General features: G+C 32.3%; 2 protein-coding genes across 8 annotated transcripts in view; both read left to right on the forward strand.

Moving 5' to 3' along the window:
• Positions 1 to 405: 405 nt before the first annotated feature.
• Positions 406 to 10149, forward strand: LOC148617162 (toll-like receptor 4). Of its 3 annotated transcripts, none has more exons than XM_088584546.1 (4): positions 406 to 3527; positions 4447 to 4539; positions 4978 to 5178; positions 5806 to 10149. In XM_088584546.1, exon 1 carries the CDS (start codon positions 658 to 660, stop codon positions 3490 to 3492), a length of 2835 nt encoding a protein of 944 aa, XP_088440672.1. In that variant the 5' UTR covers positions 406 to 657; the 3' UTR covers positions 3493 to 3527; positions 4447 to 4539; positions 4978 to 5178; positions 5806 to 10149. The 3 variants fall into 3 exon arrangements, with proteins under 3 accessions (XP_088440672.1, XP_088440673.1, XP_088440674.1); XM_088584547.1 differs by having other exon boundaries at positions 406 to 3337; positions 4447 to 4592; XM_088584548.1 differs by having other exon boundaries at positions 406 to 3337.
• A 2775-nt stretch (positions 10150 to 12924) lies between these two features.
• The window catches only part of LOC148617163 (neural cell adhesion molecule 1-A-like), a 28491-nt gene continuing 17145 nt past the window's right edge, over positions 12925 to 24270 (forward strand). For 3 of the 5 annotated variants that reach the window (XR_015922440.1, XM_088584550.1, XM_088584551.1), the window contains exons 1-2: positions 12942 to 13067; positions 23109 to 23453. The gene's annotated coding sequence lies outside the window, so the exon portion shown is untranslated. Of the gene's footprint in view, positions 13068 to 23108; positions 23454 to 24270 lie in introns of all 5 variants that reach the window. The other 2 variants (XM_088584552.1, XM_088584553.1) reach the window with 2 other exon arrangements.

The raw sequence follows: 24270 nt of genomic DNA on the forward strand, positions 1-24270 counted from the left end.
TATAAGTTACAAATTTAAGAAGTAGATTTGATGAAAAAACTTGAGAAGGAAGGATGTTTCCTAATTTTCCAAAAGATTTTAATACTAATTATTATGCAATAAAATTTACGTAACTAAAAAGTGGATTCTTATACCATTTTTACAAAAGGCTAATCAATAAGTAATAACAGTAAGGCACATTAACTAGGGAAAAGTTGTAAAATTTGATAGGGCTTTAAAATTCGATCCTTGCAACACAAACTATTTACGAATCTGCGATTATCTATATACAAATTATGGATAAGCATTCATAAGGATATCACAACAGTATCTGTAAATCACTTCTTTTTATTGTTATGCCCATCTATTAATAAATTCTTTTAAATACCTCAGTGTAAATGTTAACTGAGCCGTTAAAAGTGAATCGGAGTTCAAAATGAATTTGAAAAAAGGAATGAGGAAGTAGAAGCAGAGAATTTACTGAATAATTTAAAGGTCTACTGTATAGCAGAAACCACGAAGACTTGAGCAGGATGTGTTACTTTTGGTATAGTTAGTGACAAACTTAGAACAAGGACATTTCAAATTGTGAATTTTGCAGTTTTTAGATTGCGTCCTAAAAATCGTTAAAAAATCTTTTAATCGCTGAGAAAATTCGTCAGTTACGGGCGTGTCAACATGTTGCTGAGAGCCGTTGTAATTTTAACGTTAATAAAGATTAATGTCGGAAAAGATTGTTCCCCATTTGTACCTTGTTCTTGTAGCTACATTCACATAGATCAACAGGAGATGGACGCTTCAAGTGGACATGACTTCAAATTAAAGGTCGATTGCTCGAAAAGGAATTTGACATCTTTTCCAGATTTGAGTCATTTCAGTGAAGTCGTTGTGCTAGTCGTAAGCAACAACAAAATAACAGAGTTTCCTTATTCGGAATACTTGCCTAAGCTACTGATTTCGTTAGATTTATCAAATAATCTTATTGAGGAGATAAATACCGATTTACAAAATGCAACAACGATACAAGAAATAGATCTCAGTGTGAATAAACTTGAAGTTTTCCCCTCAGGAACCATGCTGCCTCCGAATTTGAAACGACTTAAATTGGGATCTAATGTGATTAAAAGTTTTAGTAAACAAAGTTTTGTTAAAGGGAGTGTAATTGAAAATCTTGATTTATTTAACAACAAATTGGAGTATGATCCCAGAATATTTTATGATGATTTATTTACTAATGCAATACGACTCAAAAATCTCAACATTGGAGATAATACGTGCAAACACGGCATTAACAGTCAAATGTACAAAACGCTGACAAAACTACAATCACTAGAAACTTTATACATTGACGCTTACTCAGATACCTTTACGGATGATTTTGTAAATCTTGGAAAATTGACAATTATGAGCTTGTTTTATTGTCAAAATGTTTCGCTTACAAGGAACTATTTTGTAAACGTTCCTCATCTCGAAGAATTAGATTTGTCATGTAAAGGCAGTACAATTTGTGAAACAAATCCTTCAGCATTAATTTCAATTGAACGAGGTTCAATATCAACTCTAAGAAATCTTCGTATTTTGGATATATCACGAAATCAAAAACTAGGATTCTGTGGTTTCAAGAATATCACTCTTGACTTACCATTTACTAGCATAGAAGTTTTCAAAGCACAGCAAATCAATTGTCCTTTTGGTTTAAGCACTACATTGTTCATCAATGATTTGAAACCGCTAAGCAAAACAAATCTCACAGATCTTTATTTGGATAGGAACAAAATTGAATACCTTGAGACATACGCGCCGACGTATTTGCCTGCAACTCTTAAAAAACTGAGTGTTACTTTCAACAGATTGAGATTAGGGAAATACAAAACGGATGGAATCAGCGTTCTGACAGGGATAGAAACAGTTGATGTGAGTTATCAAGACAAGACTGAAATGAGAAAGTTTTCATACTGGGAATGGTGTGATGATTTTGAGTCTAGCATAAAGTGTCAAGCTGAGCGACTAGATATGGACAACACATTTCTCGTTTCGATGCCAAACAATTTTAAAAATAACAAGTATATTCCAAATGACGTACAGCTATATGTTCATAAAGATACTAAAATGGAGCACTTTTTAGATAACAAGAAAACAATTCTAGACAATAGGCAATACAATTGCTCGGGATGTCCTTTTCCTGTTGATTGCTCATCGTATTTCGATTTTCAGTGGTATAATTACATTATTCCTCCTAACACCAGAAATTTATTTTTTCAATCGTCCTACCTCGGGGATAGTATAAATAACCAGTACGTAAGTACAAATACTTTAGAGCGCATTTCTTTGGACGGAAACAATTTCCGGCATTTTATCGGACCCGTATGCAATGTTTCCAATGTTAAATTTCTTAATCTTTCTAGCAACATGTGTTCTTATATAACTGAATACTTCTTTGTTGGTTTCACTGGATTGATATCATTACATCTCCAAGAGAACAACTTGGGTGATGAAATCAAGAAGTTCGAAAACGGGCAAATTTTCCGAAGCCAATCATATTTACGTCATTTGAACATGTCTATAAATAGAATAGATAGACTTCCGTCTAAAATATTTCTACATACTGCCAATTTAGAAGTCATCGATTTGAGTAAAAATCTCTTGACAGACTGGGGAGCCGATGTATCACATTTACAAAAATTAAGATATGTCAACCTATCTTACAATTTCATAGAGTATATTTCGGATAATGCAATTGAAGAACTAGATAAAATAAATCAAGCAGCTGTGATCGACCTTTCAAATAATAACTTTGTCTGTTCTTGTGATTCCCTTCCGTTTTTCACCTGGATGCAGTCGAGGAGCAAACGGCATCCTGGTTATTTTAACTATACCTGCAGGTTAGAGCACAACGGAACTTCTCGAATAGTAAATTCTGAAATATACGAGCTACAGAAAATTTGTAGTTCTAAACTGGCCATATTTCTCTTAGCTTCAACTGCATTAATCTTGACAACGATTTGTATTATAGGCGGTATTATCTATAGATATAGATGGAAAATAAGATTCTGGTACTATGCTGCGAATCGGACAACAGTTGACTTCAAATTTGATTTCTTTTTATCATATGCTTATTCACATCGCCGAATACCCCACTTAGTAAAAGTCATTGTACAAGAACTAGAAGTCCAACGTAATCTAAAGGTCTGTGTATCAGATCGGGACTTTATTCCCGGATGTAATATTTCAGAAAATATTATCAACGCAATTCATAACAGCAGACGAACCGTTTGTCTTATATCACGTGCGTTTCTGAATTCACATTGGTGCATGTATGAGCTTAATATAGCATTAGTGGAACGAATGTGGGAACGAGGTGGGGAAAATATTATTATTTTAGTGTTCATTGAAGACATAGAGAAAGATTCACTTCCAAATTTTATGAAAGAAATAATTTCCAGCGAAACGTACATTGAACATACGGACTTACGAAATCTGGGGGAAAAGTTGGAGGACACTCTTGTTGCATGAACATAAACTGCCAAAATATCTCAGCATAAATGAAAGTAAACTTTTGAACATGAAAAGATTTATTTTAATATTTATATATTTAAAGAGTAATCAAGGGAACCAAGGTTCCAACTGTAATCAAAAGAATGTAATCCAGGGACAAAGACCAGACATGGAAAACAGACATACACAACGAAGAACATAAAGAAACTAAAATCATACATACAAAGTAACAAAAACAAATTACAACTCGGATTCGGACTGGAATGTATCTGGGAATTTCCTATAAATTATGATAGTTTAATATTATTAATAAAACGATAATAATGTCATCTTTTCGTGAGGATATTAAATCAAATTCAATAACAGTTACTCGTTTTTTCCCGAATACTTTATGTATCAAATTATCATAAAATTATAAAATACTCTTATTTTTAATTTCTTGTATATTACACTGGTATATGTCTACATATAATCAGAGTGTTTAAAGAATATTGCATGAGCTTGATATCTATTATGTACATAATCGTGAAACTCAAAATGCCTATGTTTTTACTTTATAATGAGCACCATTCTAATTTGATAAACTAGAACTAATAGTTAGCACAACTTCAATATGTAGACTCGTTCCTGTTTTGCTTACACATTTTTTAATGATATGTTGCATAAGCTAAAATGCTAAATAAAAATTTATTCAATACTTTTGAATATATATATACTACTCAAAGAAGGTACCCTATAAGCATGACGGACGGACAGACGCAGTCGAGATCTAGAGCTGCAACTTGTATTTTGTCATTGTTATCATTTATTTGATCATTCTAAACAATCAACGAAACCGACCTGAAACATTCAAAACAAAATCGTCTTATTTATTTGACTTAATTTTCTTTTTAAATAATCACGAATTTTAATTTAGTTTAACAATAAATACTTCTAGGTCTAACCATGTTCCACATTTTGCATGATATTTAGGTGTAGTGCTACTTAAAAAAGCGGACTAAAACCCAGAAAGTTGGAAGCCATCGCAAAGGTACTGACTTGTACAGATGTCTCAAACAATTAAAGGTGGGTTGAACATCCCGCTTCCAGTACGGTTCCAGTACGGTTCATTATTTCAGGTATATTTCACAAAAGTAGGCAGCATAAAATTCACACCAGTCAAACTAGGTTTTCTTGACTTTGCCAGTTCAAGTATTATTTAGTATGCTCCCATAAGATTTAATAGTCGGTAAAATATGAATACCGGAAATACAACTTTTAAGGCTTTGTATAAGAGGGTTTCATTTAACTTTAATAGCGTTATAGCTAAACGATATTCTTTCATTCGGATCAGATCAGCTATAAAGTCAGTAAAAGAAGTATTGAACTTAGCTACTATCTCCGACATACCTTAAAAACTGAGAAATTTTTACATCATATGCAGGGAAAGCTGATATTATATGACATTTATATTTACCTGGCATTGATGTGTTATACAATATCATTTTATTTTCTTCTTTTTAGTTCACTAGTATCGATATAACATTTTGTCATCAATTAAACTTTATAAAATCACAAATGTTGTGGTATGACTGGAGTCCCTCCTTGATACCTGTTAGTATAGCAGTTAAAAGTTTTGAAGGAGGTTTGGCGGTACATTTTGCATAAATTCTTGTGGAGTTCAGGATTCCAGTACATAGACGGGAGATTTTTCTTTCTCTAATGGTAATACTTCTAAACGATCAATTTGCTTTTTAATCTATGCACAAAACATGACACATTTTAATAAATTGCAATGCCACCCATTCATGATACTTGGTCTTTCTAATCCGCAAATCTAATAAATCTCTATTTTCCCCAAAAAAAGATCATTTATACCGAAAATATTTGACAATTGTTACAGAGCTAGAAATTCCCGACTTACACAAAATATGCGGCTTGCTTAAAGTACTTTGGCGTGAAAACAGCCGTCTGCCATTATAATCTGTGAAAAAAAATTACACAATTAAACACGCCTAGAATCGGTTCAACAATGTCTGAGTCCCTTGTTACAACGGAAATAAAGAAACTTAATAAAAATTACACAAATGTAATGTTATCTTATTTTAGTTGATTCCTTTCTTCCTCCGCCCTCTCAAAAATAATTAGTAGTTATGATATATCACTACGATATATCACCCTTATCAATATTTATCTCTAGACCGGAAAGCCATTTCCTTGCGTATGCGCATTCCTTTCAATTTCATTTCAATTGATTTTAGTCAGAAAAAATAAAGAGTGGAAGTGTGCAGTTTTTTTCTATTGTTGATTTATTTTTTAAAATGTTAAAAAAACTAAAATATTTCATTCTAGATTTACTCACTCTGAGGAACTGCAACAAGTACATCAGATTTTAATTAATTCAAGAAAAAAACCGGAATAATGAAAACAGCTACTATATCCCTGACCTGGTACATGTATTGCACAGTAAAATAGTGGATTTTACACTTTACAGAGTATTATAACAATATTTGATTGAGACAGATACAGATGTCTGCGATCACTGTCCAGTTAAATTTGAAATTTAAGTACTACTTTGGCAAAGTATGCAGGCATCATATAGAATAAGGAATGTGCTCGTTGATTTTCTTTTTATGGTTATATATTTGAACGATCAATCTAGTTTTCCCTTTTAACACATTACAACAATACCCATAGCTTATGTATCAGTGGCTTTGAAGTATCGAGATAATGTCCTTCTAATCGACATATCTAACAAGGCACTTGAATTCCTGTATAAAAGATTTTATTTTATGATATAGACATGCAACTTTGTATTTGTGGAATAAACGGAAGTCGAATTTGAAATGAAAGCTTTTAGCATGACGTGAAATTCTCGACATTACAGTGTACGATTAAAATGATAATGGTATCACTAGCACCTAAGATTGTGGTAGAAAGTTATGTTGCATTTTTACAAGTAAAAACTGTACAGGTAGCATCATCTTGTTAGTATACACGTCCTTGGTGGATTTGTTTTAGTTGGCCGTTAGCATGCTAGTGATATGGTGATGGCGAGTCGTGCCATGTTGTTCGTCATGCTGCTTGTATTTGTATTATGATCACATTCCACTGAGACAGAATCCTGTTCATATTTGGTGCCAATACTTTGTGAATTGGTATCAACGCGCACCATATTTTTAATGAGTAACTACTTTACAACTATTCAATGAACCCAGGCATACACGAAGTGTAGAATCAAACATTTACACTTTGAATTTAGAAACAAATAATTAGTTATCAAATATACAAATTAAACGATAGAGCAAAGCAACTGGCCATCTCACACTATTGACCATACACTTAGTATCATAAGGATTTTAAGCATAAAGTAATTAGTTTTCTACACTCCGGATGAGAACAAATGGTAAGTCAACATTTCCGAGTTATAGTATTCGAGCAAACCTTAAATGTCTCGATTTGGATATGATGTATAGTATGGAGGAGTATACGTATTTCTTAAGTCTTCAATATTGGTACAAACAGCAATATAAATATCTGGGGATTCTAGTGTCACCTGTAAAGACACCGGTATCTCAAGATTCTCTGTACGATAAGACATATTTTGGTATCAGGCGGCGAGAATGAAGAAACGGAATGTTCATGATTTCGTTAGTATACAGGAGTTGAAAGAGGCGCACCAATTTGTTTTCATTGTTCTTTTGACTCTCTTTGTACTCCACTTATAAATGAGGAGTCAACTTTAGTAATGTGTTCAAGAAGTATTTCTAGCATTACTTGATTGCAGTTGGTGGATTTATATTTTGTTGAATCACCGGGAAATCTCCATAAGCAGGTTTGTCGTCATCCTAAAACATTACTATTTTGCTTTTGAGTATTGTATAAATGTTTCATTGTGCTTCCTTTCTAGACCTAAAATTTAAAACCTAAAATGTAAACCTTCGATGTAAGAGGTTGGTTCTTCTTATTTCATGTTTTGTTCTTTGCGTTACTAAGTTTTGTGTGAACATCTTTAAGGTTTTTACGTAGTGATCCCAGTTAAGAATGATTATAAGAATCTTCATTTTTGACATTGTTTTCATTATTTCTAGTTTTTATACTCTTTTGTTAGCCACGCTGAGTAAAATTTGAGGGTATTGCATCAATCAAAAAAAAATCGTGACACGTAGTTATGTAACATTCAATTGCGTTTATATATAGACTAGTGTGATTTGTTCATCGGCCGCTGAAGTAGTTTGTTATGAAACCTAGTTTGCTAGAATTAGCAGGTGAGAAAAATTTACATCAATATTTGAGATATCTTTTGTCAAGAAAAAGGGTACATTCTCCTATTCAGTATCAATGGGTCCGAATATATGTCTGCTTTCTTGACATAAGAAGTTAAAAACTCTAGTAGACTTGAATTTGGTTTCAGAGAGTGATAAGCATAACAGACACGGAGTTTATTCTATTAAATTTGTTTCAAAATGTCGACTACATAAATGACAAGCAATATTGTCATATCAGTTTTCTGGTTGTGTCAATGAGCCTGGTGAGCTTTCGTGTTATATTTTTTACATGCTTTTACTCTCTCTTGTTTATATCTTTAGGGAGTGTTGATTACGTATGTATTTTTGACACCTAATTTCTAATGTTTAGCAATAGAGAAATCCATTATAAGGTTAAACCATTCAAGTTCATCATAGTGTAGATAAAAAAAGATTTCCCTTCAGTCTACAGGGGATGACAAGATTTCTCCACCCGAGATAGAGATAGTTGAATTATAGGTTTTAATCTACGAGCTTCAGCGAGTGTGTTAAATCTAAAAAAAATTACTATCGAAAGTGGAGAAATATTATAATCCCCTAGAGTATTGGAGGAGAATCTGTTTCTCCAATGAAATCTGTAGAAAACTCGGAAATGTAAAATGGTAGGAAAATGCTCGATGAAATGAATTCACCGCACGGTGATTAAAAAGTCGCGCGCATTTTTAATTACCGGTTTAGAATAGGAGACAGCAGATTATCTCGAAGCCTTTTTCTTTTGATTTGCTGTTCTGATTCGATTAAGTATATAAAACATGATATTACACTTGGTATTATTTATTGTACTATATGCAGGTTTTCTAAATAAATGGATCGGGTTGTTTACACCAACTCAACTATTACCACAACAAACAGGCGCCGAGAATGAGTATTTGATTATTAGAATTACTCAATCAGTAACACATAAATATAAATAAAAGATTAAATAGGTGTAAATAATTTTGACAGTCTCGATGAAAACATCCACACATTACATAATTGTATACTTATAGCGTTTGTAAGTGGATTTGTATTTTGTTGAATCACCGGGAAATCTCCATAAGCAGGTTTGTCGTCATCCTAAAACATTAGGATTTTGCTTTTGAGTATTGTATAAATGCCCTTTATCTCATTGCGCTTCCTTTCTAGACCTAAAATTTAAAACCTAAAATGTAAACCTTCGATGTAAGAGGTTGGTTCTTCTTATTTTCATTGTTATTTCATGTTTTGTTCTTTGCGTCGCTAAGTTTTGTGTGAACATGTTTAAGGTTTTTACGCAATGATCCTACTTAAGAATGATTATAAGAATCTTCATTTTTGACATTGTTTTCATTATCTCCTGTTTTTAAGCAAATACCCCTTTGTTAGCCATGCTGGGTGAAGTTTGAAGGTATTGCATAAATCTAAAAAAAAATCATGACACGTAATTATGTAACATTCAGTTGCGTATGTATATCGACTAGTGTGCTTTGTTCATCGAACGCTGAATGTAGTTTGTTATGATACCTCCTCTGGAATTAGCAGGTGAGAAGAATTTACATTAATATTTAAGATATCTTTTGTCAAGAAAAAGGGGATATTCTCCTATTCATTATCAATGGGTCCAAATATATGTCTGCTTTCTTGACATAAGAAGTTAAAAACTCTTGTAAATTTGTTTGTTTGTTTGTTGAGGTTTAACGTCCGAGCAGCAATATTTCAGCTATATTCAGACGAATATGGTTTTAGAGAGTGATAAGCATAACAGACACGGAGTTTATTCTATTAAATTTGTTTCAAAATGTCGACTACATAAATGACAAGCAATATTGTCATATAAGTTTTCTGGTTGTGTCAATGAGCCTACGTGAGCTTTCGTGTTATATTTTTTACATGCTTACTCTCCTTTGTTTATATCTTTAGGGAGTGTTGATGGGTGTGCGATTATGTTTGTATTTTTGACACTTAATTCCTAATGTTTAGCAATAGATAACTCCATTATAAGCTTGTTACCATTAAAGTTCATCATTGTGTAGAAAGAAAGATTCTTCTTCAGTCTCCAGTGGATAACAAGATTTCTTCACCGAGATAGTTGAATTATATAATGTAACATACGAGCTTCAGCGAGTGGGTTAAATCTTAAAAAAAGTAACTATCGAAAGTGGAGAAGTATTATAGTCCCCTAGGGATAGAGAGAATTTAAACTCTTATTTACCAATAAAAACGAAAATGTATGATATATGTTATTCATACCCTAGGCAAAAAAGGTCATATGGGTCCTCTATCTTTTATACATTAATAGGCACACTTGATCATGTTTAGGATATCCATGATTTCAATTACCACACATCTGTTCATTGTACAACAGTCAAGATATTTTGAAATTCACTGATATTATTTGTTTTACAAAGGCAATAAAATGGATGTATTTAAATGAAGTGATTTTAATCCTTATGAAATATATAATTTTACATTTTTTTTTTTTTTTTTTTTTTTTGTGAAATTCAAAACTCATGCTAATTTAAATCCGGAAGATATCAACAAACAACCTTTAGTACAACGACAATATAATACTATTTGACGATAGTAAAGTCTAAAATATTGTTTGTTTTGTTATTTTAATCAGGAAGATGGAATCGCAAAAGTGATTTTAATGCTTGTTGTGTTTTTGTACTTACAATTATAATGAAATAAGACTGGCCGAATGATACACACCTGGAAAACAATGTTTTATACTGGTGATCGATATAAACAAGTAGAATAAGGAACAACAGGTACAGTTGAAATGACATCCTGCAATTTGCGTTCTTTTTTTTTAAATTGAAATATTACCTCAACCTATGCTGTCGTGAATGCTGGAGAAGAATTAGTATTCATATGAATAATGGTAAACTTATAACTAAATTTTACGATAAAAGGAATGTATTTTCATTCCCTATTGTCAACTATCCGTTTTCAGATGGCGACATCCACTTGTCAGCATCATATGGTATTTACATATCATAATTAGTTCTATTTGCTCGTATTTGTGTTACAATGGCTCTGGTTTTAATGAAAGGAATCTTTATATAAGCGGGGAATTACTATATCAAGGTTTTCAATATCACAAGCTCGTGAAAAATGCACAATTTTTTTCTGCTAATACAAGGAATTCACTCTAAAATACTAAAAAAATACTTGTAAAAGATTAAGACGATCGGGTATCTCCCACCATTTGTTTCACGTTAATATTCTACACAAAGCACATCTAAAAGGTCTTTAAAACACTATATTTAAAAGCAGTTTTTGGCATGACATGGGTTGTGTCCCTATTGTATGACTTTTGATGTACCTTGATTCTCAACCATGAAAGGTCTGTAGCTGGCATATCAGTTAACTGCTAGTACTTCATAGCAACTTACTTTACACATTCAAAACTGCAATCGACGCAGTCATTAGCAATAACACTTGTAAACATCACAATAAAAAAATAGCCGATGTATGACACAGACAAAACAGAAATTCCAGTTACCTAAAACTACATGGAAAGAAATGTTCTCAAGAGTAATCAAGGGAACCAAGGTTATAGCGATAATCAAAAGAATGTAATCCAGGGACAAATACCAGACATGGAAAACAGACATACACAACAAAGAACATTAAGTAACTAAAATCATACATACAAAGTAACAAAAGTACATGAGCAACTCGGACTCCACTAAAAACTGGGAGCATGGACCAGGTGCACCGGTAGGGTAAGCGTCCTCTGCTTTTCTAGAAACACCCACCGAGTTGCTCATAAAAAGTCAAGTCCGGGGGAGACAAACGAGGAAAGGAAAACAATGACCCATTGAATAAATCAGTTTTCATGGTGCTGATGGATACAAAGGTCAAAATTTAATCTCAATCTATTCCGTGGAGACTTTTTTACACTTTCGACCAACTTCGAGAAGCGAAAAACATTGTCTACGAACAGATTCATAAAAGTCCAAAGTGACATTCTGTTTAGCTATTATAATCTAGGCATACTGACAAAGATATGGTACAATCTAACACGCCTTTGAATGATATGGCATATTTATAACCATTGATACTATGATATATTCTTAGAAACTTTTAAGATTTGAACCCTAATCTATATATTTTATGAATGTTTTTTCTCTTCTTCTTTTCACCAAGGACTCTGTCAATTTATATCAGTTCTGGTAATGTCTGGCATTTGGAACTACATTTCCGTTTAAATCTTGAGAAAAATGTTGAAAGTTCAATATATCGCCGCTACAATTATGAGAGGAAACTTTACTAAGTTCTACATATTCCATCGCTTTTGTCTGTTTGTTTCTTAAAGCGGGCTTGTCAAAACATAATGCGTAATATCGATCATTTAAATGATTTAACAACTTCATGGTTACCTATTCGGACGAAATGATCACTTCGTCGTCCAGAAGTGCAAAAATGATTACTTCCTGCAGTTTAAAGTATTTTCAAAAAAATATACCATAAAAAGGCGGATTAAATGAGGTTATTGATGAACAAAAGGTTTAAAAATTGAAGCAAATATGCCGCATTTCATTTGTTAATAAAGTGTGTTCCCAGATATTTCATACTTTGTATGAAGTTTTATTATGAATTGTAATCAATACCAAAGAGAGGTTGTAGGGTGTCTTAAGTGCAAATATTGCATACACTGTAATGACCGAAGCTCAATAAAAATACATGTACATGAAAAGTATGAAATATCTGTAACATGTACGAAGTAAAGATACAGATAATATTTGTTTTTTATTATTTATTTCAGGCAAATCGACACTATTTCTACTATTTTTATTAGATAGCAGTATTGATAAAATTGCTTATAAAACATATTATTCAACGGCTTTTGATAAATTCAAAACGTTACACAATTAAACCTACAAAATAATAACAAAAAAACGTATAAGTACCACTCTTTCTAAGGCAAGGGCGGCACGTTACTTTTTCTTATTTGATATTTTTGCCTAAAATATTCAATGGCTATAGAAAACAACTGGAAACATATTACAATTTATCATGAACAAACACAATTGTGGTTATTTCTGAAGGTTATGAGGTATAAATACTTGAATAATGCAATAAAATCTCTGCTTTGTATTTTCCTTATTTGCCACACCTAATTCACATTTTGCTTGATTCTTAGATAGCGAAGTATTTAATACGACAAAACGTAAAAGATATTTGCTTTAAATATTATATACATCAGCCAGGACACGTATCATTGCACCCAAATAATCACGATGGTGAGCTCTCAAAATATTTTGGTGATTTAAACCAGGAAGATGTGTTTAGTGGGAATCACAGAAATATGTTTAATTATCATACCATGTATTCTTTCAGGTAGGATAATTCCAAAATATATTTCACGTACACAACACATTTGTCAACTATCACAGATTTTTTTCCGTTTCCATACGTTGCTTATATCAATACATATCAACGATTTTTGTCATGGGTTGATACATATATTTTCTATTGACGTCCTTCAATTTTCAGCCAACAGGTCAAGTAGATATGATATTATACTAATAATCCTTGGTAGGTAATCCCTACAACGGTTTTTTTCTTTTGGCTTATTCAATAGTAAAAAGCAAAATAAACAATTTTTGCAGCGGCATCATTTCAAAGAGTAATCAAGGGAACCAAGGTTATAGCGGTTATCAAAAGAATGTAATCCAAGGACAAAGACCAGACATGGAAAACAGACATACACAACAAAGAACATAAAGTAACTAAAATCATACATACAAAGTCAACAACCACATACATATCTATCCACAAAGAATCGTTTTTAATTTACACAGACAAGAACAATCTATAAAAGTTGTTTCCCTTTATTGTTAGCACATTTCGCAAAATTTAGTTACTAGACTTCCTGGATAGAATAAACACTGACAAAATCATCAAAAGCAAGTAATGGTAATGTAGAACAAAACTACTTTAATTGATACCGTGACTAATTTTCCTGGTTTTATATGCCCTCAGTTACTGACGAGCTTCGTATCCCAAAAATGAATTTTTAAAATCTACGTCTATTATCATACGATCCTGATTGTATAAGATCATGCTATACACATGCTATACAATTAGCAGTCATAATAAAAGAAACATAAAAATACAACGCTGTAAGTGTTATCATAAATTTTAAAAAATACGAAACTATTTTAAATGAATGTGATAACACTTGTACAGTGGCGGAGCTGCGTTGAGAATTAGGCCTCCGCGGCAATTACCGTTTTGCGGTTGAGTCGCGGCTGAGCGCCGGTTGATAATCGGTGATGTGATAGCGATGAGAAATGAATTATCGTTTAACAAAATCTGTTTAACGTAATATCGATGTAATAATTTAAAAACTCTTCGTTTTTTCAACAAACAGAAAACAAACAAACACTTTATTTATCCTCAGACACCGAGGTGTACCTGAGGTCAATCAGTTTTTTACATACATCTAACAATAGCAACTAAGGCAAGGTAAGGTGACATAATAGTATTTGGTAGTTAATGAATGAGTTTATGTATATATCCCAAGCTTACTACACCACGTGACTTCATTCACAGACTTCTGCACGTGGGTTTTTAAAAAATTAATGTGAATGGATTAAAATTGGTTCAAATGTGTGAGTACATTACTATATATTAAAAATTAAAATGCATATTCTTTAATTAATCTACATAGATGCAAGAATTTTGATAATGTTTTTGATGAAATATGAAAGATTGTGATATACACGAACATTACAATACGTTAATAGCCCATTCAGCTTGCTCACATTTGGATTACGCGTACAATATTGTGGAATAAAGTTGTTTCTAGCTTCCACAATTTCGGGATGGTTACAAACAAATAGGTAATGATATTCATTTCCCAGAATATTACAAAATTTGCATATTCGCTGGTGTATCGGTATGCTGGCCCATCTTCCAGTCTCAACAGGACGTTTTACATTAGAGCATCTAAATTCTGCCATATAAATACGATCAGCCGTGTTTAGCTTAATCAAATACGACTCTAACTTAAATTCAGTCTTAAAAGATCCATAAAACTTTCCCCGTGAAGAATTACCTAGTTGTGAGAACCAATCCTGAATGAATTGATCAACCAATTTTTGTTTTACAACTGATTTTAACATATTTTTCTTAACACTCAACTGGTCATTCCATATAAACTCAACCCAGTTCCACCAAATATGGATTTAACAAAATTAATCCATTTAAATGAAAAAATATTATTTATTTTCAGCTTTAACATAAGATTTTATATAATACTTGACAGTCTTTTATTTCCTTCTAAAAGAGAATTCCAAAAACTAACCATTCTCAGTTTAATAATAATTTCCATGGGAAAACATCCAAGTTCTCCATACACCATGTAACTTGGTGTATTATTTTGTATCTTTAATATCTTTTTGCAAAATTGTAAGTGAATCTTCTCAACAATTTTTATGTTTTTAAAACCCTAAACCTCGCTAGAATTAGTGAGAATGGGACTGATAAGAGAATCGAATAATTTAACTGTAAATCTACCGGAAGAGATAAATTTCGCCATTTTCTATACAAGGCATACATAGCCTTGGTAGCTTGATCAGTTAACTTCTTTTTGCTGCACAAAAATTTCCGTTATAATTAAATAACACATCCAGATAAGAATATGAATCTACAATATCTATGTCATTACCATACAATTTAAAAGTCTTTCGAGGATTGTGCTTCCTCTTACTAAAAATTACAATTTTGGTTTTTTGAGTATTGACCTTTAACTTCCAAACATTACAATAATCTTCAAATTTTTCTAATGCATTTTTCATACCTTCTACTGATTCACACATAATAGCAGTATCGTCAGCATACAAAATGATAAATAGTTTAATTAACAATCCCAACTGATCTAAACACATATTAGATATACTTTCTAAACCATCAAAATCATTTTCTGTGAAAAAGGTTTCTAAATCGTTGAGGTAAAGAGAAAATATGAAAGGTGATAAATTTTTCCCCTGTTTCACGCCAATATCACAGCCAAAAAAGTCCGAACAATTATCCCCTTTTCTCACACAAGATTTGATATTTTGGTACATATTATAAATGACCTTAAATATCCTTCCCTGTATGTTTGATCTATGCATCATAGACCTACCCTCCATACTGTGTCAAAAGCGCTCTTAAAGTCTACAAATGTACAGTATAACTATTTTCCAAGGGAAAAAAAATAGATAAATAGAAAATGTTATCAATGGTTGGAAACCCTTTCCTAAATCCTGCTTGTGCATTGGTTATTTGATCAAATTCTTTTAAAAAAGTGTCCAATCTGTTATTCAGTATTGCTGAAAATAGTTTACTCAAACATGAATTTTATGTAACACCTCTATAACATGACGGATCAGATGTAGACCCCTTGTTCTTAAAAATAGGGATAATAATACTTTCACCCCAACTCTCCAGTATCACCCCTGAGTCTAAACCCAAATTAAATAAAGAAACATAAATGGGCATCATATCGTCAATGGAATATTTAATATACTCATTTAGCACTTCATCTGTTCCATTTGACTTCCCATTCTTCAAACATTTTACCACTTTTTTTAATTTCAACTTCAGTAATCGGAGAGTTGAGTATCTCATCCATTTCTGGAGTTATATCATTTACCCACTGAACAAATTCACTCTCCGTATCAACAAATGAAAGTAGGTTTTGAAGACATATTTTGTAAATTATTGCTATTCTACCTGATTTTTTTTACAAAATTTTTCCTATTTTTTGTCACATATACATAATCAACTGGAAGCTCAATTCAATCAAAATTATCAAGTTTTGTCTCTACAAAGAAGCATATGTCATACAATTCCATTTTTTCTCTAAATTCAATAAATTTAAGTTTAGGCATCAGTCCGCACACATTCAGAAATAATCCTTTCAAGTTTGAAATTGTCTTTTCTTTATTTCGTTCTTGTTGGATTTCATTCCCTCTTGTACACCTGTCCTAGGTCGGATTCTCCCTCTGACCTGTCTGCATTGGAGAACCCTGGCTGTTTTGTTTGTTTTCAGGTTGAGTTGCAGGGGAACAAAAGGACCCCTTGGGATGAATCTCCTCCCATCTATATATAGTTTGTCCTCTTTTAAAATTGCATGATGCTGTTTGTCTCTGGCATCTATAAGATATGGTATGAGCTCCTTTCTCCTCTCTATAATTTCAATTGGATATTGACACTGAATTTATCATTATCTTTAAGCTTATCAATTGCCACACTCAAGACCCTATTTTTGTCTTTTCTCTTCTCACATTTTGCTATGAAACCCCTAGAGGATTTATCTGATTTTGGTCTGAGCCTATACACAACATGAAAATAGATATCACCCTCTATTTTTAATTCTGTCTTAATAAATTGAACCAGTGTTTCCTCTGTGTTCTCATCTGTGTCTGTGATACCCCTAAAGATGAGATTCTCTCTCATTGACCTGACCTGCTGTTGGATGTTTTTTTCTTTTAATATTTCATTTTCTTTTTTAAGATTAGCCATTTGTTCATCCACATTTCTTAATCTTTCATATGCACCGTGAATGTCTTTATCCATTTTGTTCATTGTCTCATTGTTTGATTTCATGTTCTGTTTTATTTCACATATTTCATTGGCAATTCTTTTAAAATTGTTCTCCATAGCTACAGGTCTTGACAAAATGTCATCTAATATATCTAACTTTTTTAGCTTTTCTGTGACAGTGCTAATAAAAGTATCAATTTGTGGATGATATATGAGAGGAGGTGGAGATAGTATAGGCTGCAGTGGTTGAATTTGTTGGGGCAACATATTTAGTTGCATATTGGCTGGTATTGTATGAAGCGCTGGTGGCTGGTTATAAGGTGTGAATTGGTATCCTTGATATGGCCCATATAATGTAGTATGGGCTGCTGATAATACAGATACATTGCTTTGATCTGGGGTATTATGATAAGCCTGTTTTAATTTCGTATCAGAGTCGCACCTATCTGCCATTTGATCAGGTCGGGGCGAAGGTGTTGTTGAGCTGGCAGTTTGTTTACGTTTTCGTTTTTTTTGTCCTTTTATGATTTCTTCCCATTTATTCGTCTTTTCATCGTTTATATACATTAACAGTAGTTTGTGTTTCAAAATTTGGTCACATCTCTGTAAAAGTTCTTTGTTTTTCTTGTCTATTTTTAGGTTCGTAACTTTCACCGTACCTCACCCTTGCCGCCATCTTTTTATCTTTTTAATATAGGTTAATTGTACTTACGTCTCTTCTCAACTTACTTATTTAATTATATTGTAGTACTTTTTTTCTTCAAACTTGATTGAAGTTAATTTCTATCCGTTGAGCGTCATCACGATGTTTCTTAATTATCTACAGGTAATCCTTACTTGTAAAATTTTACCCTGCAGGTGTTCTAATTACGTGATAATTATTTCCAAAATCGAAATTAACACGACAATTAACATCACATTCAAACATTCGTACTGTTAATTGATTTACCTCTATTAAACCGGTGCCGCATTTCCACAAGTTATGAAAAGCGTAATAGAATGTAAAAAACAAAACAATTTATTTTTTTTATGTTTTAAAAACTAATTTTTTCTTTATTTACTCCTATTCAAATATACACTTTGAATTTCAATGTTTTCAATTTGAATAAAAGCAAACTAAAATAAAAACTAATTTTTAAATATATATTACAATATAAAGAATTATGCAAGCAGATTTTAAAAACTAATTGTATATTAATAAGTGTATATGTGTATACAAAGTCGGATACATGTAATACCACACTTATTGTGTAGATATATCGATGTATACAATTACACATAGATGTAAATCTGAAACTTTGTCGTAAATGCACAGAGTACAATGAAGATAAACTTATATAATAAAAGAATTAAGTAAGAAATCCAAGTTAATATGTAGGTTGCCATGTACAATAATGTATAAAATCTACGACATACGTATTCTGCATTGGCAGAAGTTCTACCATCATTATAGAGCAGAAATGGTTGTCATCAACTCACTGCCGAATATTAGTAAGCTCATTATAGTGTTTGTATTGGTAGAAGATTTTGTGCGATAATTTAATGTTACTGCAAAAAGACTAGTACTACCTAATTGGTGATCTTGAACTTGATGTGTAAGAACATTAAAACTACGTACTAAAGCAGGGATGTTATAGCTTTACCAGTTAGTGAATTAGTTAGGTCAGTGAGATCAGAGTTGCATTTGGCTACGGAAAGACAGTACGAAACATGTCTATTTAAATAGCGCGAAACAATTAGATCATGTAACTGCAGTGACGATAGGCAAGTTAGGCTTCTACATTCTATAGAAACAAATGGTAGATTCAATTCGAATTGGGTCAATATCAAAGAAAATTGTCATATAAACCGGTTGTTTTAAGCTTTTCTCGTCATCAGACATTGTCTCATCGAAGTACCTCTGTTGCCACTATTAACTTGAGTGTTCTTACAAAACATATTAAAACATGGATATGTATGGGTATGTGATCTTTTACATATCTATTACAAATTTATCATTAAAGACCCGCATGTTTCATGGTAATCAAAAACTCAGCTGTTGATGTATTTCCCAAGCTAAATATCACAGCTTTATAAAGTAAATTGAAAGTTGGCATAGAGTATATATGTACAGACCATGAAAGTAATATCTAGAACTACTGACTAACAAGACGCACATGGGCTCCTTCGAACTCAAAAATCGCTGATATTCTAGTATTTGTAATTTTTATTTCAATATTAGAACATTGAACATTATTTTAAATAAAGCAGATAAATCAATACATATTCTGTCCTCCTGAAAATAGAAAAAAAATATAACATACATGTATATGTTATTATAGTATGATTCACTAAAATTGCGATTTTTTTAATTATAAAATAACCGACATACATATTTGAGTTGTACTTTTTGTTTACTGAGAAATTCAGGTATATAGTTCAAATTTTCTATTGCCATAAAAACGTTTTGTTGCGCAACGGAAAAGAGTAATATAAAAAAACATGCATTGTTTTTGTAAACAAGCAGTAGTTCCCCAACTTGTGGCATATCACACATATATAGCATTATATACAAATTAAATTTGAATTGCCTTTACATTTTCCTCCCAAAAATGGTAGACAGTGGAGGTGGAACAGCACAGCAACTCAGCCCTATCACTAGTCCGAATTTCCTCTGACCCTGCAACCCTCCTCTTTTTTATTTGGATATTGATATGTCGGGTTGGGGTCAGAACGATGTGCCATACAAAAAAGTTGGAGATTTAGCGGTACCGCGGAGTATCGCCCTTCAACCGCTTGTAACGACTTTCAAGTTGAAATTGTGTATGTCACACCTAACTAGTTCGATTTCGAAATCATTTTCCTGTATGCTGATACCAAATTTGCTACAAAAATTACATTCATTATTGAAGTTTCGATAATTTTCCACTAGAGACCATGTTTTGTTGACATTTTGAACCGTAATAGAGAGTAGGCGGAGCTTGTTACTTTTGTTAAATAAATTCAATTTACTATTATTTTTATCATTATATTTGTTTTGCATATATGCTATATTATATCACGATGCTTCATGTGTCCATAATTCTGCCGCCTTCTATAAATATCCTTGGCTTTGATAAACGGATGAAGAAATTTTATATCAATATAATATTCATGAATCGTTATGGTGTATCCATCAGCACCATGAAAACTGATTTATTCAACGGGTCATAATTTCCTTTCCTTGTCTGTCTACCCCGGACTTGACTTTTTATGGGCAACTCGGCGGGTGTTTCTAGAAAAGCAGAGGACGCTTACCCTACCGGTGCACCTGGTCCATGCTCCCAGTTTTTAGTGGAGTCCGAGTTGCTCATTTACTTTTGTTACTTTCTATGTATGATTTTAGTCACTTTATGTTCTTTGTTATGAATGTCTGTTTTCCATGTCTGGTCTTTGTCCCTGGATTTCATTCTTTTGATTACCGCTATAACCTTGGTTCCCTTGATTACTCTTTCATACAGCTTGAAATAACAAATATTCAAACTCCGTTCAATGTTTGACCATGGGCTTGTATGGAAAGCAATGCATACGTAACATTACTTCCGACCAACATGTTGTCGTAAATATGAACACCCCACCCCCACGTATTTTCAGTATTTAAGTAGAATTTAGTTAGCCAAAATCGCCCGGGGAATTGTCATGGTTGCAATAAATTACAAATTTCTTATTATATTATGTTACTCGATTATAAATTATTATATATAACTAATTGATGAAGATATTTATGAAGCAGCGCACGAAGTGTAAATGAAATAAATTCAATGGCGGATTTGGTAATTTCGCATACATTTTGAACAAAATTAACGTATTATAGGCATTTCAAATTAAGTAAAACGGCATTAAATTGGTATTTTCTAAAGCAATAAATCACCTAAATCACAATAGTTAACTAAATAATTAACTAAATAGAATGTCCTTGGTGCACCCGATCTGCAACAAAATATGAATTATTGTAAACAATAACTCAATCTTTTAGAGTACATGTATTTTGAATATTACTATGTTTAGACCACCACGTAAATTACAGGTCCATTGTGCCAATGATGTGGTTCTTATGATATATATTTCATACCGTTGGCGCAAAAGATCCGGTCAGAAGGAATGAATCATGACTTCTCCTGCTTTAAACTATGCGCTAGAGATTTCAGATGTTATAATAACTATACTAGATTTATTGAACTTTGGAATAATGAAATTAATCGCAATTTATCTATATTTTTAAAAAAAAATAGAATTCACACCAACATTTTCACAAATTCCAATATTCTTGTACTCTGCAGGCTATTTTTTCCCCCTGAAGTTCATAATAAACTTTGCTTGTGTCGCAAACTATCGCGGAACCCGGGACAGATTTATAAAATGAGGACAAAATTATTTTACATGTTTTAATACTTTTAAAAACTAGTATTTTCACATTGCAACCCGCAAAATATTTAAATACATGACGTAACTCGGTTACAGCCGCATAAAAACTCTTCAACGATCTTTACTACGTTTAATATTGTAGTAAAACCTCATATTCCACTTTCTGTTTTAAAGTGTAGTTGATGATTTCAAAATCAAACTTCCAAAGTCGTGACCTTACAGTCGAGCAATTTCAATCCCGGAACAAATTTAAAACTCTCTTATGTTTTTATACGCAGAACATTCTCAAACAAATAATGTATGTATATGACCAAAATCTGTTTTAATTACATTTAAAGTTATAAATATAGAGCTGTCCTGCCAAAGATGCGCGATTCAAAATAACCAAATAGCTAGGGGACTACGGAAATAAACTGTGCTTCGGCGAATTGACTTTTCATGTACCATTTTAGTTCGAGTTACTTATTATTGATTTAGGAAAAAAATAATAAAATAAATTATTAACTGTAAATTTGTTTGGTCACCGTTTGTAGCATTATTAGTCAAACGGTCCAAAAAAATAGAAATTTACGTTTTTCAATAATATTAGTTGAAAAATCAGCCATTTGTACCCTGATTCGTAATTAAAATTAAAAATACTGTTTATGACTACAATCTTCCTAATGAAGATCAAAGAGTCAGCTGACCCGTCAATCGAAGTCGAAATTAATTGTTAAACAAACAACTTAGCTGCAACGTTCACACACCGGTAAATTTTAGATAACTGAACATTACCTTAGGGCAAATCAGTTTCCTGTCATTTTAATTCACACTACAATTAACAACAATGTAAGTCTACACATAGTTTGCGAATTGGTGAAAGTCTCAACCGGCACTCGCCATTTCTCAGCTGAGCGACTCCGTTACCGCGACTCAACCGGTGATGGGACGCGCGGAGAGCTTTGAGAATGCAATTTTTCTCAACCGTGTTCAGGTGAGAAATTTAAATCCGCGTTGCGCCCACTTTAGCATCATATTAAAAATAAAAGGGTCGTTTTATTTTTATGATATAAGTGATTCTTCTGACGAAAAGAACCACGGAGATCAAATTTAACAGACCTATTTTAAGCTATATTACTTTAACAATGTTTTGCTTATGATCATTAAAAATTCTATCGAAGCATTTATGAAAATTAAGGAGCATGTCAAGCCAAAAATGGAGACCGCTTCAACACGTAAAAAACGAAAAATGCTTATATTTCGGTAGATCACAACTTTTACACCGAACATCATTTTCGATCATTTTGCAAAATTATACGTAAGTATTTATTGCATAGTAAACATAATAAAATATATGTATAATGTTGAATAAACAGCAGCAGGTCTTTTATACACTGTATGTATTCCATAAGTCTGTAAAACTTTCTAATAACAAACCATTTTTTTACGATTTTAATAATAAGTTATTTTTTTACGATATAGGAGTTTTTTGTCAGATTGAGATCTCACCTCAACCAACTGCTGTCGTAAATGCTGGAGAGGAATTGACCATCACTTGTACCAGAACCTCTAATTTGTGGCAAAGCTTTGTTTATTTTATAAATGACACAACGTGCTTCCTTACCTTTTCATTTGTCGATCCTTGCAGAGCTGAGTTTCTGTCATGTCCATCCATACAAAATTACAATTTCACTTGTGATACAACTCACTTCAATTTGACAATAAGAAATGTGCAAAGATCATTGCATGGCACAAATATCACTGGTGTTTTGGTAGTTAATGGCAGCAGCGTTGTTCGAACAGGCAAAGTGACAATTCAAGTAAATGGTAAGTTTTTTTTTACTTTAAATCAGGCCTTATTCTAGAGGCAGAAATGTGCAAGAACTTCTCCTTGTTAGTAATCACTTTCCTCGTTTGCCATTGGCAGGGATAATTTTTATTAAAAGAGTGATTTATTATTTTATTGATTGTTGGGGTTTAACGCCTGACCAGCAATATTTCAGCTGTATTCAGGCGATTTAGTTAAATATAACAGAGACAAATGACAATATTGTTCTTTTTCAAACGAATGTCAATAAAAATTATTCTTGTCATCCATATCAATATTATGCTCTACATTAAAACACTGCAAAATAGCTTGTAATAAGATCACAATAAAAGAAATCATATTGCAATAAAATGTATCTTTCTACAAACTAACATCATATGTGATACACAATCATACCACACCTCGAAACAAGTCAAATTATATGTTTGGAACGCGACTACGAATCGGAGGTGCACCAGTTATAATAGTGGAGTTATGAAGACAAAGTCAATTAGTTACGTTACGAACGAGATACGTTAATCATATGACATAGCGGGCTTATTTTGGGATTACTAAATGCAAATGTAGATGTCGAATTTACGGTGGTTGTTGTTTTTCCTCCCAGATATATTTTGGTGGACTGCTCTTTGAATAATTGAAATAATAATATATTATGTGTATATATGTACATGAGGTGAGCTCAAGAAACATTAGACAGAGCGAAAGAAATTTATTATATATACCAAAAACTCGAACAGAATATTTTAAAAGATCCTTTGTTATGTTGTTATGGAATAATTTACAATCGAGCATAAGAAACTGTTCTACAATTGAATG

The sequence above is a fragment of the Perna viridis genome, chromosome 5 (genome assembly GCF_037379345.1).
Source record: "Perna viridis isolate PV_CMFRI_1.1 ecotype Kerala chromosome 5, ASM3737934v1, whole genome shotgun sequence".
NCBI classification, from domain to species: domain Eukaryota; kingdom Metazoa; phylum Mollusca; class Bivalvia; order Mytilida; family Mytilidae; genus Perna; species Perna viridis.